The sequence below is a fragment of the Bufo gargarizans genome, chromosome 8 (assembly GCF_014858855.1).
Source record: "Bufo gargarizans isolate SCDJY-AF-19 chromosome 8, ASM1485885v1, whole genome shotgun sequence".
Lineage (NCBI taxonomy): Eukaryota > Metazoa > Chordata > Amphibia > Anura > Bufonidae > Bufo > Bufo gargarizans.
In genome coordinates, this window is record NC_058087.1 from 46,229,991 (window position 1) to 46,244,753 (window position 14,763).

General features: G+C 48.4%; 1 protein-coding gene across 2 annotated transcripts in view; it reads left to right on the plus strand.

The window, feature by feature from the left end:
• Window positions 1–72: 72 nt before the first annotated feature.
• NUP35 (nucleoporin 35) overlaps window positions 73–14,763 on the plus strand; it is a 29,343-nt gene continuing 14,652 nt past the window's right edge. The window contains exons 1-2 of one of the 2 annotated variants that reach the window (XM_044303873.1): window positions 73–454; window positions 14,479–14,637. In XM_044303873.1, coding sequence (XP_044159808.1) covers window positions 14,490–14,637 — 148 coding nt within the window. In that variant the 5' untranslated portion in view covers window positions 73–454; window positions 14,479–14,489. Of the gene's footprint in view, window positions 455–8,381; window positions 8,495–14,478; window positions 14,638–14,763 lie in introns of those variants that run through there. The other variant, XM_044303872.1, reaches the window with a different exon arrangement.

The following is a 14,763-nucleotide window of genomic DNA, read 5'->3' on the forward strand; positions in this document are numbered from 1 at the left end:
CTACACACTTGTGTGGTCACAAATGCAATGTGTTGCAGGAAGTGAACTCTTTCACACGAGCGATACGGATTGTGTCAGGATCTGTCCAGGAAAAAACTGATGGTTTTGCACTCAAGTTCAATCAGCTTTTTTCAGCAATTGCGTTCAGTGTTTGTTTTTCCGTCTGAATTGTATCCGGATTGGATGCGTTTTTCATGCACGTGAAGAAAAACGGAAGAATAACAATCTACATCTCCTACCATCCATCAGTGAAAAGGCATTGCATCCGGATTCTTTTCGTTTTTCACTCAAGCCCCATTCATTCTATGGGGCCAGGGCTGTGTGAAAAACGCAGCGATTTTTCCCGAACGCAAAATATACAGACCCAGGATTCAGTCTGGATGCTATGCGTTCACAACACACATCGTATCCAGATGGAAAACTCGCTTGTGTGAAGGATCCCGCGAGGGAAGAGGTAAGGCAACCTCTGGCACTCTAGCTGTTTTGAAACTACAACTCTCAGCATGCATACTTGCTCTGCTCTTCTAAAAACTCTCATAGTTTCCCAATGGCTGGAGTGCTGAGGGTTGCTGACCCTTACCTTAGGGTATGGCAACACAGAGTTTTTTGGATGAGGTTTTGAGGAAGATGTGTCTGCAGGACTTTCAACCAAAGCTAGAAATAGATGAGAAAGGAATCGGAAATTTTTGTGCAGATTTATGTGCGTTTCTACCATAATCCGGAATTTCTAATTGCAGTTTTCAGTTCGGATTAGATGTGGTACTGTTGAAGATCTCACGCTTCATTGGAAAAGGGTAAAATCCGCAGCTTAAAAGGGTTCTCCAGGAATTAAGAAAATAAAATAAAAATTAAATATTACTTTATTAAAAATATATTACTAAATACCTTTTATTATTTATAATGGCTCATTCTGTCTAGGGAGCAATCATCATGAGAAAAAGAATGGCTGCCGTCCTACTACTACACACAAAACCTGTTCTAATCACACAGAAGGACAAATTACTCACAACACCGAGCTAAAGAGCTGCCTCATCCTCCTCTCTCTCTGCTTCTCAGGGATTATGATCAAGAATAAAGTTTCATAGGAGATGTGATGAAGTACAGAGAGGACAGTGAGGGAGGAGGGGGGGTGGCTGATGAGCAGCAGCACTTGTATGCAGTCTCCATTACCGCAGTCTGTCCTGTCCATCCTTCTCTGTACTTCATGTCTCCTCATGAACTCTGTTCCCACAGAGATTACTTTGAAGATTTTATCATCTGTATTCAGGACTATAATCCCTAACAAGTAGGAGAGGAGGATGAGGCAGCTCTTTACCTCAGTGTTGTGAAGTAACTTCTGCTGTGTGATTAGGACGGGTTTTGGGTGTACTAATAGAATGGGGGCCATTTTATTTCTCCTAATGATTGCTCTTTAAAAACAAAACAAGTCATTTTAACTAATAAAGGTAATTGGGAATATATTTATAATAATGCAATATTTAGGTATTTTAATTTATTTAGGTATTTCCTGGAGAACCCCTTTAAACCGCAAACATAACTGACATGCTACGGATTTGGAAATCTGCACTGCAGGTCAATTTCCTTCTGGAAACAATCCGCAAAGTGTACATGAGATGTGTGTAATCTCATACACATTGCTGGTACTGTACTACACTGTGGTTTTCCTGTGTCTAAAAACCTTGCATATTCTACAACGTTTACAGGAGGCCTAAGGGTTAGACTACATGGTGACGTGTTGCAGAAAAGTCGCACCACACAAAAATATGTGCGACTTGCTGTCCACATCTTTTTTGGGCCTATTTAAGTCAATGGGTCCGCACCCGAGTCGCAAAAAATGCAGCTCGGATGTGGAACAAAACCACGGTCGTGTGCAAGAGGCCTAAAAGAACGACGTGAACCAAGAGTCACTGAAAGGTGTTTAGGCGGAAACCCTTCTGTCCTGTGGGGGGGCCTGGTTTGATCCTTGCTATGGGGCCCTTACTTCTCTATGTACGCCACTGACAAGGATAGGACAGCTCTATATAGGGCCAGATTTTCTGTTACGCAAAATGCGGGGTGCACGCCGCCTATATCCGAGTTTTGCAGATCCACAATTTGTGGACCACAAAAATGGCTACGGCCGTGGGCATGAGCCTTAATGCTGTGCGATCCAGTCATAGGATGAGGAGGCCAGAACGGGACCTCTCACTGACACATGCTGCGAGTTCCTTGCATATAACTCGTGTGTGGGTTACCTAAGGGCATGTTCACACAGAATGGGTCCACTAAGGATTCTCTGCTAGCAGAAAAACTGCAGCACAGCTGGTGGAAATTTCCCTGGAGGCGTAAATTCTGCAAGTAATTTGAGGATTTAAGATCCCCACCGCAAGTCAAGTATGCAGAAAATCCGCATGAAAGCCATTGGAAAAAAAAAAAGATGCACATAAATCCGCACTATTTATCATAGTTTTTGTGCATTTTTTTGTGGTTTCGGTTTTTGGTGTGGATTTTCTGTGTATTTTAACAACCCCATTGAAGTCTATGGAGAAAATAACAATACGCCAACAAAGTTCCCAACTGTCCCGAATTTGCTGAGATTTTCCCTTGTTTTCGGAGACAGTCCGGGCAAATTCTTTGCAGAGTTAGGCATTCCCAGGGGCGGGGTTTTTAATGTCTTGATTTTTACCAACCTAAACGTTACTAAGTATGCATCACTGGAGAAGAGAGGCACATGAGAAGAGCAGAATAGCAGGCGAGAGGAGTAGATTAGCAGATGAGAGGAGTAGAATAGCAGGCGAGAGGAGCAGAATAGCAGACGAGAGGAGCAGAATAGCAGACGAGAGGAGCAGAATAGCAGACGAGAGGAGCAGAATAGCAGACGAGAGGAGTAGAATAGCAATTAGAAGAGCAAAGTAGCAGGCGAGAAGAGCAGAGTAGTAGCAAGAGGAGCAGCGTGGCAGGAGAGAAGAGCAGTGTGGAGGGCAAAAGGAGCAGAGTAGAAGGAGAGAACAGCAGCGTGGCAGGTGAGAGGAGCAGCGTGGCAGGTGAGAGGAGCAGCGTGGCAGGTGAGAGGAGCAGCGTGGCAGGTGAGAGGAGCAGCAGGGCTTTGGCACAGCATTGTTTTTTCAGGTATGTGCCCTGGCTCTTGCCTACAGGTTCTGGGCATGACAGGGAGAGCAGGGCAAAGTGGAAGAGACAGACTGGGAGAGTAGAGGAAGGATGAGGTCAGGTAAAGTAGTAAAGCAGTTGTGAGTGTGAAGCCAGGGTAGGCTACAGCATGCAGCCATCACACCTTTCCTAGGGTGGCCAGACGTACGGTTTTAGGCCGGACAGTCCGTTTTTTTGGCTTCCTGTCCACCCTTTCAGTAGCTCACGCTTAGATAGCAGCACTGCGCTGTTGCAGTACGCTGCCCTGCAGGGTGAGGCGAATGGTGAAGTCACAGGGGTAGTTACTAACCGAGGGTGGTTGTAGTACTCACAGTCTTTTATATACCCTGGGCAGACGTACAGCAGTGATGGAGAGGCTGGCACAGGGGTCCTCTGGGGCACTCTCTGTGTATAGGGACCAGGCCTGATGGTAGATGAGGTGCCCTGGATGTTGCAGGTGTTTTTAATGTGCCTTGGCAAGATCCCTTTAAATTCGTGACGCCAGTGGTAACGGTGGCACACCGATTTATTGTAGGAATAATTGAGGAACACAATGTTGTGGTGAACCAAAACTTCCTTTACTGGAAACAGTTAACTATTTACAGTCTCTTGGCAAAGTTTCATATGTCAGCAGCAGTCACAAGCAGGCTTATACAAATGGCAGGCACACTGTTCTTGCAAGATACTGAGAGGGTTAAAGACTTACAGATCAGGCTGCACTTTTCCTCAGAATCCTGTCTGTCTTTATCCCAAGGCCCGTATACCCTATTGCTGGCTTTATCTTTGGTTAGGGGAAACTTCCTCAGGTATATACAGTACAGACCAAGTGTGAAACAACTGAAAATATGTCATATTCTAGGTTCTTCAAAGTAGCCACCTTTTGCTTTGATTACTGCTTTGCAAACTCTTGGCATTCTCTTGATGAGCTTCAAGAGGTAGTCACCTGAAATGGTTTTCACTTCCCAGGTGTGCCCTGTCAGGTTTAATAAGTGGGATTTCTTGCCTTATAAATGGGGTTGGGACCATCAGTTGCGTTGTGGAGGAGTCAGGTTGGATACACAGCTGATAGTCCTACTGAATAGACTGTTAGAATTTGTATTATGGTAAGAAAAAAGCAGCTAAGTAAAGAAAAACGAGTGGCCATCATTACTTTAAGAAATGAAGGTCAGTCAGTCCGAAAAATTGGGAAAACTTTGAAAGTGTCCCCAAGTGCAGTCACAAAAACCATCAAGCGCTACAAAGAAACTGGCTCACATGCGGACTGCCCCAGGAAAGGAAGACCAAGAGTCACCTCTGCTGCAGAGAATAAGTTCATCCGAGTGACCAGCCTCAGAAATCGCAGGTTAACAGCAGCTCAGATTAGAGACCAGGTCAATGCCACACAGAGTTCTAGCAGCAGACACATCTCTAGAACAACTGTTAAGAGGAGACCGTGTGAATCAGGCCTTCATGGTAGAATATCTGCTAGGAAACCACTGCTAAGGTGTCACGGCTGAGGATGGGGAAAACCCTCAGCCATGCGGTATCAGCAGATGGAGTCGCTGCAAGGCCAGGACAGAGAATTAGGGAGCTGGTCACCTCCTACACATCCCTAATTTGACCCTAACTCCTAGCTGCATGAGCCGACCTTGAAGGTAGGAGGACTCATGCTCCGGAACCTCGGGTCCCTACTAACCCTCCACAGGTCCCTAAGCTTGGAGCTGGGTAAGACGACCCGTTCCTCCTAGACACGGAGGAACAGGAGTCTCACTGGCCAAGCTACATAGAAAGGGAAACATAAACAGACATATGGCAATGACAGGTAAGTGAGACTAGTACCACACTTACCTGCCACAGACACACAACCTGGAACCCACGTGCAAGTGCTGCTATTCACAACCAACACAAAGGACACAGCAGACAACAGACATCACACGGGAACCCAGTAAACCATATGCTGCAATAACAGATAAACCATAAACTAACACCAGACATAACATTTATGACCACCAGGGTGGCCCTCACTGGCAGATGGTAAATAACCAGGAGGATGTCTCCAGCAAGCATGGCTGAAGCACCCTCTCTGACTGCTGCCTTCCACTGAAGCTTTATAGGGCCAAGTAGCCACACCCACAGTCAGACACACCCAGTGCACACACACACTAGGAAGGAAGTTAACCCTTCCAACACCAGGGAAGGGAAGACATCAACTAAAAGGGGAAGTGCACACAACACATATAACACCCCGTGCACACTGATAAAAGGCACACCTATAAGGAGAGGTTGCCAGGTGCAACCGCATGCCTACTGCAGCAAGCTGCCTAGCACCGCTCAGGCTGCTCTGCTGCCACATACCCAATGTGGCCAGCGGCAACCACAGCAAGACCGCAGGCAACTGCATGCGGCCACAAGAGTGACGACCATGACCAAGGGTCGTGACATAAGGACAGGCAATAAGCAGAAGAGACTTGTTTGGGCTAAAGAACACAAGGAATGGACATTAGACCAGTGGAAATCTGTGCTTTGGTCTGATGAGTCCAAATTTGAGATCTTTGGTTCTAACCACCGTGTCTTTGTGCGACGCAGAAAAGGTAAACGGATGGACTCTACATGCCTGGTTCCCACCGTGAAGCATGGAGGAGGAGGTGTGATGGTGTGGGGGTGCTTTGCTGGTGACACTGTTGGGGATTTATTCAAAATTGAAGGCATACTGAACCAGCATGGCTACCACAGCATCTTGCAGCGGCATGCTATTCCATCCGGTTTGCGTTTAGTTGGACCATCATTTATTTTTCAACAGGGCAATGACCCCAAACACACCTCCAGGCTGTGTAAGGGCTATTTGACCATAAAGGAGAGTGATGGGGTGCTGCGCCAGATGACCTGGCCTCCACAGTTACCAGACCTGAACCCAATCGAGATGGTTTGGGGTGAGCTGGACCGCAGAGTGAAGGCAAAAGGGACAACAAGTGCTAAGCATCTCTGGGAACTCCTTCAAGACTGTTGGAAGACCATTTCAGGTGACTACCTCTTGAAGCTCATCAAGAGAATGCCAAGAGTGTGCAAAGCAGTAATCAAAGCAAAAGGTGGCTACTTTGAAGAACCTAGAATATGACATATTTTCAGTTGTTTCACACTTTCTTGTTATGTATATAATTCCACATGTGTTAATTCATAGTTTTGATGCCTTCAGTGTGAATCTACAATTTTCATAGTCATGAAAATAAAGAAAAGTCTTTGAATGAGAAGGTGTGTCCAAACTTTTGGTCTGTACTGTATCTCCTTGCTTTCAATATATCCTTCTGCCCTTCAGCCCTCAGGTTGGCTGGAAACACTTTTGCTCTGCTCTGCACTGGTCATAGGAACTTCAGGTTTCTCAGGAGGCAGCTTCTTCCCCTGGTGGCAACTAGAAGCCTGGGCTGTCTAACTGCATGTCAGGAGGTGGCCTTCAGCTCTTCTCTGGCTAAAGTGCACACTCTATTCTGACTCTACACAGACTCTCCTTCCCTGCACAGGACCTGCCTATTTATATTAGGGGTTCCCTAGCTCCCTCTACTGTCTAGGAGGAGGAACTACACCCTAACAGGCCTGACACCCAGAATACAGGGAAAATACACATAAAACCATAGCAATATACATTAAAATGTAATGTAAACTACAATGCCACTGTTCCTCAAGAATAGGAGAACAACGTGGCCCAATTGACCCTTGTGTAGTGCCCACATTTACCTAGTGGGACACTACACTGTCTGAGCGTGAGCTGCAGAAACTGACTGAGGCTTCTCCCACCCCCCGTCAGTCACTAGAGCCCGCAGACATGGCTCCCTGTGGCTGACTGAGGGGGAGAGAAGCATCCGGGGCTGCCCCCAGCTCACCTTTTATTCAGAAAGTTCTTCCCTCTCCTCCCCCCGTTTTTTCCCCGACCGCGGATGGGGGTGTGGCTTCACAGAGGCAGGCGTGGTTTATCAGTTTGGGGCGTGGCCGGTGAGGTCCGGCTTTCTGGGGTGAAGCCAGTGGCCAACCTAACCTCTCCTTACTCTTTTCTCTGCCAAACTCCTGTACTATAGCATACAGTACATGGCAGCCTCCCCTCTCTGCCCGCTGTTCTGCCGTGTACTATGGCTTATTATGGCACTCTTACACATGCACACATGTGATGGCAGGATGGTCCTGGGCTAGCATCGGGTGCTTATGTATTTATGTGTGCCATAATAAACACTAGTACATGGTGGAACAGTGGGCAGAGAGTGGAGGCTGCCATGTACTGCATACAATAGTAACGGGATAAGTATATAGTATAGAGCGGGAGGACGGGGTTGGGGGTGTAGCGTTATACTACCCTACCTCGTGAGATTTCCCTACCTCCTGACTTCCTGTCGCACTGCTAATGACGTGAGGAGGCGTTCCTGAGTTTTGACGATCTGCGCATGCGCAAACCGACAGTTTATGGAAAATCTCAGCGGAGTTCAGCCTTACACCGGGACACTGCGCAGGCGCAGGAGAGCCTCAGTAGAGAAATATTACGGCCCAGTGCGCAAGTGCGGCTAACTTCGGCCGGCCGGCGCATGCGCAGTGTCCCGGTATGAAGCTGAACTCCGCTGAGATTTTCCATAAACTGTCGGTTTGCGCATATCGTCAAAACTCAGGAACGCCTCCTCACGTCATTAGCAGTGCGACGGGAAGTCAGGAGGTAGGGAAATCTCACGAAGTAGGGTAATGTAACGCTACAGGGGCCGTACATTTGCTCTCAGTTCTAGCTCTGCCCCTGCTCTAGGGAGTGGGTGCTCTAGGAGCTGCTTCCCCCCCCCCTCCCCTTCTGCCAAAAGGTGGGGGTTAGAATGTAGTGGTAAGGTCAATTCTTGTTGCTAAACACTACCGTCCATACTCCACTTGCTGGTAAACGTCTCCACACTTCATTTTAATTTAGAAAGGCGCACCAAGCCTTACAATTATCCCACATTTTACTGAGATTCTTCTTACAAATGTGATTCACACCCTTTAACAGCTTGCCGAAATCCACCACAAAATGGCCGCGAAGTCCACAAGGCTGCGGACACTTCTGTCAAACCTATGTGGTACATCTACAACCTCAGAACGCCATTACCGCCCACGTGTCTCCATGGCAACGGCTAGCTTGAGCGTTCGACTGCCTGTATCTTTATTGAGATTGAGGGTAAGCGTCAGGGGCCAGGTGCTGCGCCACCAGTCACCGCTAGGCGGGGCTACTTTATATTTCCAAAAGAAAAAAAAAAAGGGCTGTGTGAGGGGAAGTGACGTAAGGCGAGGACTTCCCGCCGCTCAGCACTTGTATTTTTTGAAAAGTGTGCAGGGAGGGAGAGCTGTGTGGCCGCTCCTGTCATCATGTCTTCCTTCTCCCTGGAGTTGCTGGGTGAGTAGAGCTCATGCACCTAATTCCATACCCTTATAACCGTCGTACTAGTCAGCAATGGGAGCCGAAGAGGGACATACTAAATAGAATGTCGATGCTGCGGGAGGTTGTTGTGTGTTACATTGTACTGTGCCTGTGCGGCGACTGTATGTCACGTGGTATAATGAGAGTAATGCTGTTACTGGAATTACACCCTGACAAGTAGAGTTGTCATAAGACCTGTAAACCAGAGCCTTAACTGGTGTGTGCACTGGGAAACCACTGCCAGTAACGTTTTATTTTTTACTGGCAGTTTTGCATAATTAGATATTGGGGCAGATGTACTAATCGTGCTTCATGTCCCGGACAAGGCAGCCATATCTATCACCGCAGTTGGCCGCCTGCTTTACTCCCTTATTTTGTGCCCTCTAAAAATGGTGCATGCACTTAAAGGGGTTCTCTAGCCATAGACTTTGGGGGACATTTATCAGAACTGGTGTAAAGGAAAGCTGGCTTAGTTGCCCCTAGCAACCAATCAGATTTTATTTTTCAGAGCTCTTTTGGAAAATGAAAGATGGGATCTGATTGGTTGCCATAGGTAACAGCCAGTTTTCCATGATACCAGTTCTGATCGGTCTCCCCCTTTTCCATACGGTTCCCCCTCTGCACTGGCTCATGCATGTCCATGTCCGTCATCCACGATCTCACGCGCTCTGCTGCAGCCAATAACTGGCTTCAGCAGTGGTCACGTCACCGATGTAGTGGCGCATGTAAACAGTCCGGGCACTGGAATATGGACAGGCGGGATCAGGTAAGTATGAATCCTCTATTTACAGAGACGGTGTGCGGGCTGTGAAGAAAGTCTTTATTGCCGCAGGAGTCCTTTTATCTGGTGCCATTTTTGACTCGACAAAACCGCGCCCCTATTCTAGACACTTGACAAGCTAGCTAGCAAGACACAAAAAGGGTGCAGTCACACATGTGTCTGTTTTGCGGGTATCTGGGTGCTTCTGGGTCCATGTGGCTAACCCCCCCCCCCCCCCCGCAAAGGATCGGACATGTCCGCAACCTGCGGATTGTGGACCCTTTGAAGTCCAATGAGTCTGCGATGCGAGGTGCACACCGTCAGTTTACATGTTTTACGAATCCACCGCCACATTTTACATCTGCTACTCCCTCCTTGCCTCCCGGCCGCTTGAACATCAGCGGGATCAAGACTGGGTCAAGTGTGTGATTGGTGCCAACAAGAGATCACAACGGGCAAGGCAGCAGAGGGCCAAGGACAGTTTGCTGCGATTCCCACAAAATGACAAAATAAACACCACAAAACTGTCATGTGTGACAAGTCCTGAACCTGGCAGGTATTTCTGGGTGCAGAAAGCTCCGCTAAGGGCTTACACTTACAACCATATTTTGGTGAGTGTGCAATGGGGTGCAGAGGCCCATAGGAGTACATGCACATTTGGAGGAAAGGTCAGCTCGAATGCACAGACCCGAGGGGCCACATGTGGCACCAAATGAGAGAATGTCGGTTCCCGCATCCGGGTAGAGCCAAAACAGTTCAAGCTTTATGGAAATGCCTTCAAAAATCCATACAGACAGTGATGTTGCCACTTATGTTTCAGAGAGACTCGTCCCGTCTTAGCCTTTCATGGCCGTAGATGGGACTAACTGCAGTAAGCGCGAGTGACGTGTAGGTGGAGTCATGGAGAAGGCCGGGCCGCCAGCGCGCCGCTGTCTCATAAATCCCATAGCAGTGAACCGGAGCTGCGCAAACGGTGTAACACAGCAAGCTACGCTATTTCTTAATTTGGGAACCTTTCAGATGTCAGAATATTTATACTGCTCTGAAAGTCTTTTATTTATGTAATCGAGTCAGGATCTGTAATAAAGGAGATTCCAACTGATTTCCATAAACAAAACAGGAACTACTAAGGCTGCTTTCACACTGCCGTTTCTGGGTCCGCCTGTGAGATCCGTTTCAGGGCTCTCACAAGCGGCCCCAAACGGATCAGATTAGCCCCCAATGCATTCTGAATGGATAAGGATCCGTTCAGAATGCATCAGTTTGTCTCCGTTTAGCCTCCATTCCGCTCTGGAGGCGGACACCAAAACGTTGCTTGCAGCGTTTTGATGTCCGTCTGACGAAACTGAGCCAAACGGATCCGTCCTGACTTACAAGTCATGTAAGTCAATGGGGACGGATCCGTTTTCACTGACACAATATGGTGCAATTGAAAAACGGATCCACCTTCCATTGACTTTTTTTTGTTTATGGTAATGCAAATGGATCCGTTCTGAACGGATACAAGCGTTTGCATTATAGGTGCGGATCCGTCTGTGCAGATACCAGACCTATTCGCACCTAACGCAGGTGTGAAAGTAGCCTTAGAGCTTTCTGCTGTTGTAGCCTATCCGCCTCAAGGTTGTGCATGTTGTGGCTTCACAAATGCTTTGCTGCATACCTCGGTTGTAACGAGTGGTTATTTCAGTCAACGTTGCTCTTCTCTTAGCTTGAATCAGTTGGCCCATTCTCCTCTGACCTCTAGCATCAACAAGGCATTTTTGCCCACAGGACTGCCGCATACTGGATGTTTTTCCCTTTTCACACCATTCTTTGTAAACTCTCTAGACGGATCCGTCTTCAAAATGCATTCAGTGTTACCATGGCAGCCAGGACGCTATTAAAGTCCTGGTTGCCATAGTAGTAGTGGGGAGCGGTATAATTACAGTCCGCGCGGCTCCCGGGACGCTCCAGAATGACCTCAGAGCGCCCCATGCGCATGGATGACGTGCCATGTGATCACGTCATCCATGCGCGTGGGGCGCCCTGACGTCACTCTGGAGCCCCCCGGGAGCCGCACGGACGGTAAGTATGCTGCTCCCCCGCTCCCCACTACACTTTACCATGGCTGCCAGGACTTTAGCGTCCTGGCAGCCATGGTAACCATTCAGAAAAAGCTGAACGTCGGATCCGGCAATGCGCCGAAACGACGTTTAGCTTAAGGCCGGATCCGGATCAATGCCTTTCAATGGGCATTAATTCCGGATCCAGCCTTGCGGCAAGTCTTCAGGATTTTTGTCCGGAGCAAAAAGCGCAGCATGCTGCGGTATTTTCTCCGGCCAAAAAATGTTCCGGTCCGGAACTGAAGACATCCTGATGCATCCTGAACGGATTTCACTCCATTCAGAATGCATTAGGATAAAACTGATCAGGATTCTTCCGGCATAGAGCCCCGACGACGGAACTCTATGCCGGAAGACAAGAACGCAAGTGTGAAAGAGCCCTTAAAGGGGTTGTTCACCTTTGGGGGGGGGGGGGGGGGGGGGAGGCTGGTTGACAGACTTGTGAAGGGAAGCTTATTTACCTTGCTCCCGCCCCTGGTTCCACTGGGCTATCTAGATGTAAACTTCATATTTGACGCTGCTGCAGCCAATCGCTGCCCATAGCAGTGACCTGCTCCCTTTGCGTCATGACAGGAACTTTATATCCAGAGAGCCCAGGGAAGCAGCTGTGACTCTAGAACAGTGGTTCTCAACCTTTCTAAAGCCGTGACCCCTTAATACAGTTCCTCATGTTGTGGTGACCCCCCAACCATTAATTTTTTTTCCTTGCTACGTCATAACTAATTTTGCTACTGTTATGAATTGTAATGTAAATATCTGATATGCAGGATGTATGCCAGTCTATTACAAGGTGTTGGGTAGTTCTGTGGAGGGCGCAGTGTTGTGGGGGATCTGTGGAGGGCGCAGTGTTGTGGGGGATCTGTGGAGGGCGCAGTGTTGTGGGGGATCTGTGGAGGGCGCAGTGGTGTGGGGGATCTGTGGAGGGCGCAGTGTTGTGGGGGATCTGTGGAGGGCGCAGTGTTGTGGGGGATCTGTGGAGGGCGCAGTGTTGTGGGGGATCTGTGGAGGGCGCAGTGTTGTGGGGGATCTGTGGAGGGCGCAGTGTTGTGGGGGATCTGTGGAGGGCGCAGTGTTGTGGGGGATCTGTGGAGGGCGCAGTGTTGTGGGGGATCTGTGGAGGGCGCAGTGTTGTGGGGGATCTGTGGAGGGCGCAGTGTTGTGGGGGATGTGTGCTATGACACATAGGGCCATGAGGGGGGCCAGCATAAGACATATAGCATCTTATGCTGGTCCCCCTCATGTGTCCTAAACTGCGCACATAACTGTCTTTGCGTGTAAAGTATGTTACTCCTGTGTGAAACAATCTCTCGATTTCCCTACCTCCTGACTTCCTGTCGCACTGCTAATGACGTGAGGCGTTCCTGAGTTTTGACGATCTGTGCATGCGCAAACCGACAGTTTATGGAAAATCTCAGCGGAGTTCAGCTTTACACCGGGACACTGCGCATGCGCAGGAGAGCCTTAGTAGGGAAATATTACGGCCCAGTGCGCAAGCGCAGCTAACTCCGGCCGGCGCATGCGCAGTGTCCCGGTGTGAAGCTGAACTCCGCTGAGATTTTCCATAAACTGTCGGTTTGTGCATGCGCAGATCGTCAAAACTCAGGAACGCCTCCTCACGTCATTAGCAGTGCGACGGGAAGTCAGGAGGTAGGGAAATCTCACGAAGTAGAGTAATGTAACGCTACAATTGTGCAGCCCTAATAGGAAGCCTCAGGCGACCCCTAGGTTGAGAACCGCTGCTCTAGAATGAAGGAGCGGGAAGTATGCTCCTTCTTGACATCGCATAGTAAAACAAGTTAAAGGGGTTTTCCCTTCTCAGACATTGGTAGCTTATCCAAGAAATATGCCCCCAATGTCTGATAGGTGCAGGTCCCAACTCTGGGTCCCGCACCTATACGTAGAATGGAGCCCCCAAAGTCCCGGAGGGTGCACTACACATGTGCGGCCGTCCTCCATTCATTCCCAGAGGTGCGGCCCGCACCTATCGGACATTGGGGCCATATCCTGTCTGAGATGGGAATAGCCCTTTTACAATTAAAACTAGAGGAATAAGGGCCCTGCTCGCAGGAGCTTACATTCTGAGGAGATGGGGGTGACGCAAAATGTAAAAAGTGCATGTTTTGTACAATGCTCTGGCCTTCTAACCACAATCGCAGAGTACATATAAGACTGCATCAGCAGGCCGCGATGGGAACGAGCCTCCTTAGCATTGCGGCTGATGCTAGGGAGGCTTGTCCTCATGACGGTCTGCTATTGGCCTGAAGAGTCGGTGATCAGTGGAGAGTACAGATTCTTTATTTCTAACTACTGGTGTGCAAGGCTTTTAGCAGGCAGGAGCTCTGCATAGCACATGGCTGCTGCCTGCACCTCTAAAGCCTGATAGAGCACATAGCATGTACGATGCCAGGCTTTAGCAGAGTGCAGGGGAAGCCATGTGTACTCCTGCCTGTACATCGCTCACTCCAACCCCACAATGGAACCCTTACCTCAATACACCGCACGCATGTCAGCAGTGTACAGATTCCAAAGTGCCATAGACACCTGAACCTCAGGTTACCCTATTGTGAAAGAAAAACATAAAAAAGTTGGTTCTAAATGTTCTTTTAATGACATTTATAATAGGTTTTAGTAAAGCATATTCAACAGTTTAGGTACACTTTAAAAAAACAAACAGGCCCTTTTAAAGAGGTATTCCAGTGTATCTCTGCACTGCCCCCACCCAACGCCCGTGTGGCTATGGCTGCCAGTTTGCTGAGCCCACCTGTTCATGTTGATGCCACCTGCTGCCAACGTTGGCCCAGTTTAAGTTCCTAATCTGCCCCTGTCCATTACAATGGCCCCAGCAGTGCCTGTTCTAACTGAAGCTGGGTGTAAGTGCTTAGTTTCCCATAGCCACCAATCAGATTCCACCTTTCATTTTCCAAATTAGCTGTCATAGATTAAAGGTGGAATCTGATTGGTTGCTATGGGCAAATAAGCCAGTTCTACTTTACACCAGTTTGATAAATGACCCCATAAGTGAACACAACGATCTGAAGAGATTCAACGCCCCCATTTTGGAATTAACATACATATTTTATTTTTCCCCTTTTCAACAGGTGGCGAACCAATGGCGCTGGGTTCACCGACATCTCCAAAGCCTGGTGGGGGTGCTCAATTTCTGCCTGGTTTTCTCATGGGTGATATTCAAACACCTGTAACGCCACAGCTTCGTCCATCCTTGGGAGTAATGGAGTTGCGATCACCATTGATGGGAGGTAATTTATTTTTGACTTTTTGTCACACAGCCATGTATATTTCACCCAAAAAGAAATCAGTGCTGCTTACTTACTCTTAGGCCTCATGCACACAACTGTGGTTTCGGTCCGCATCCGATCCACATT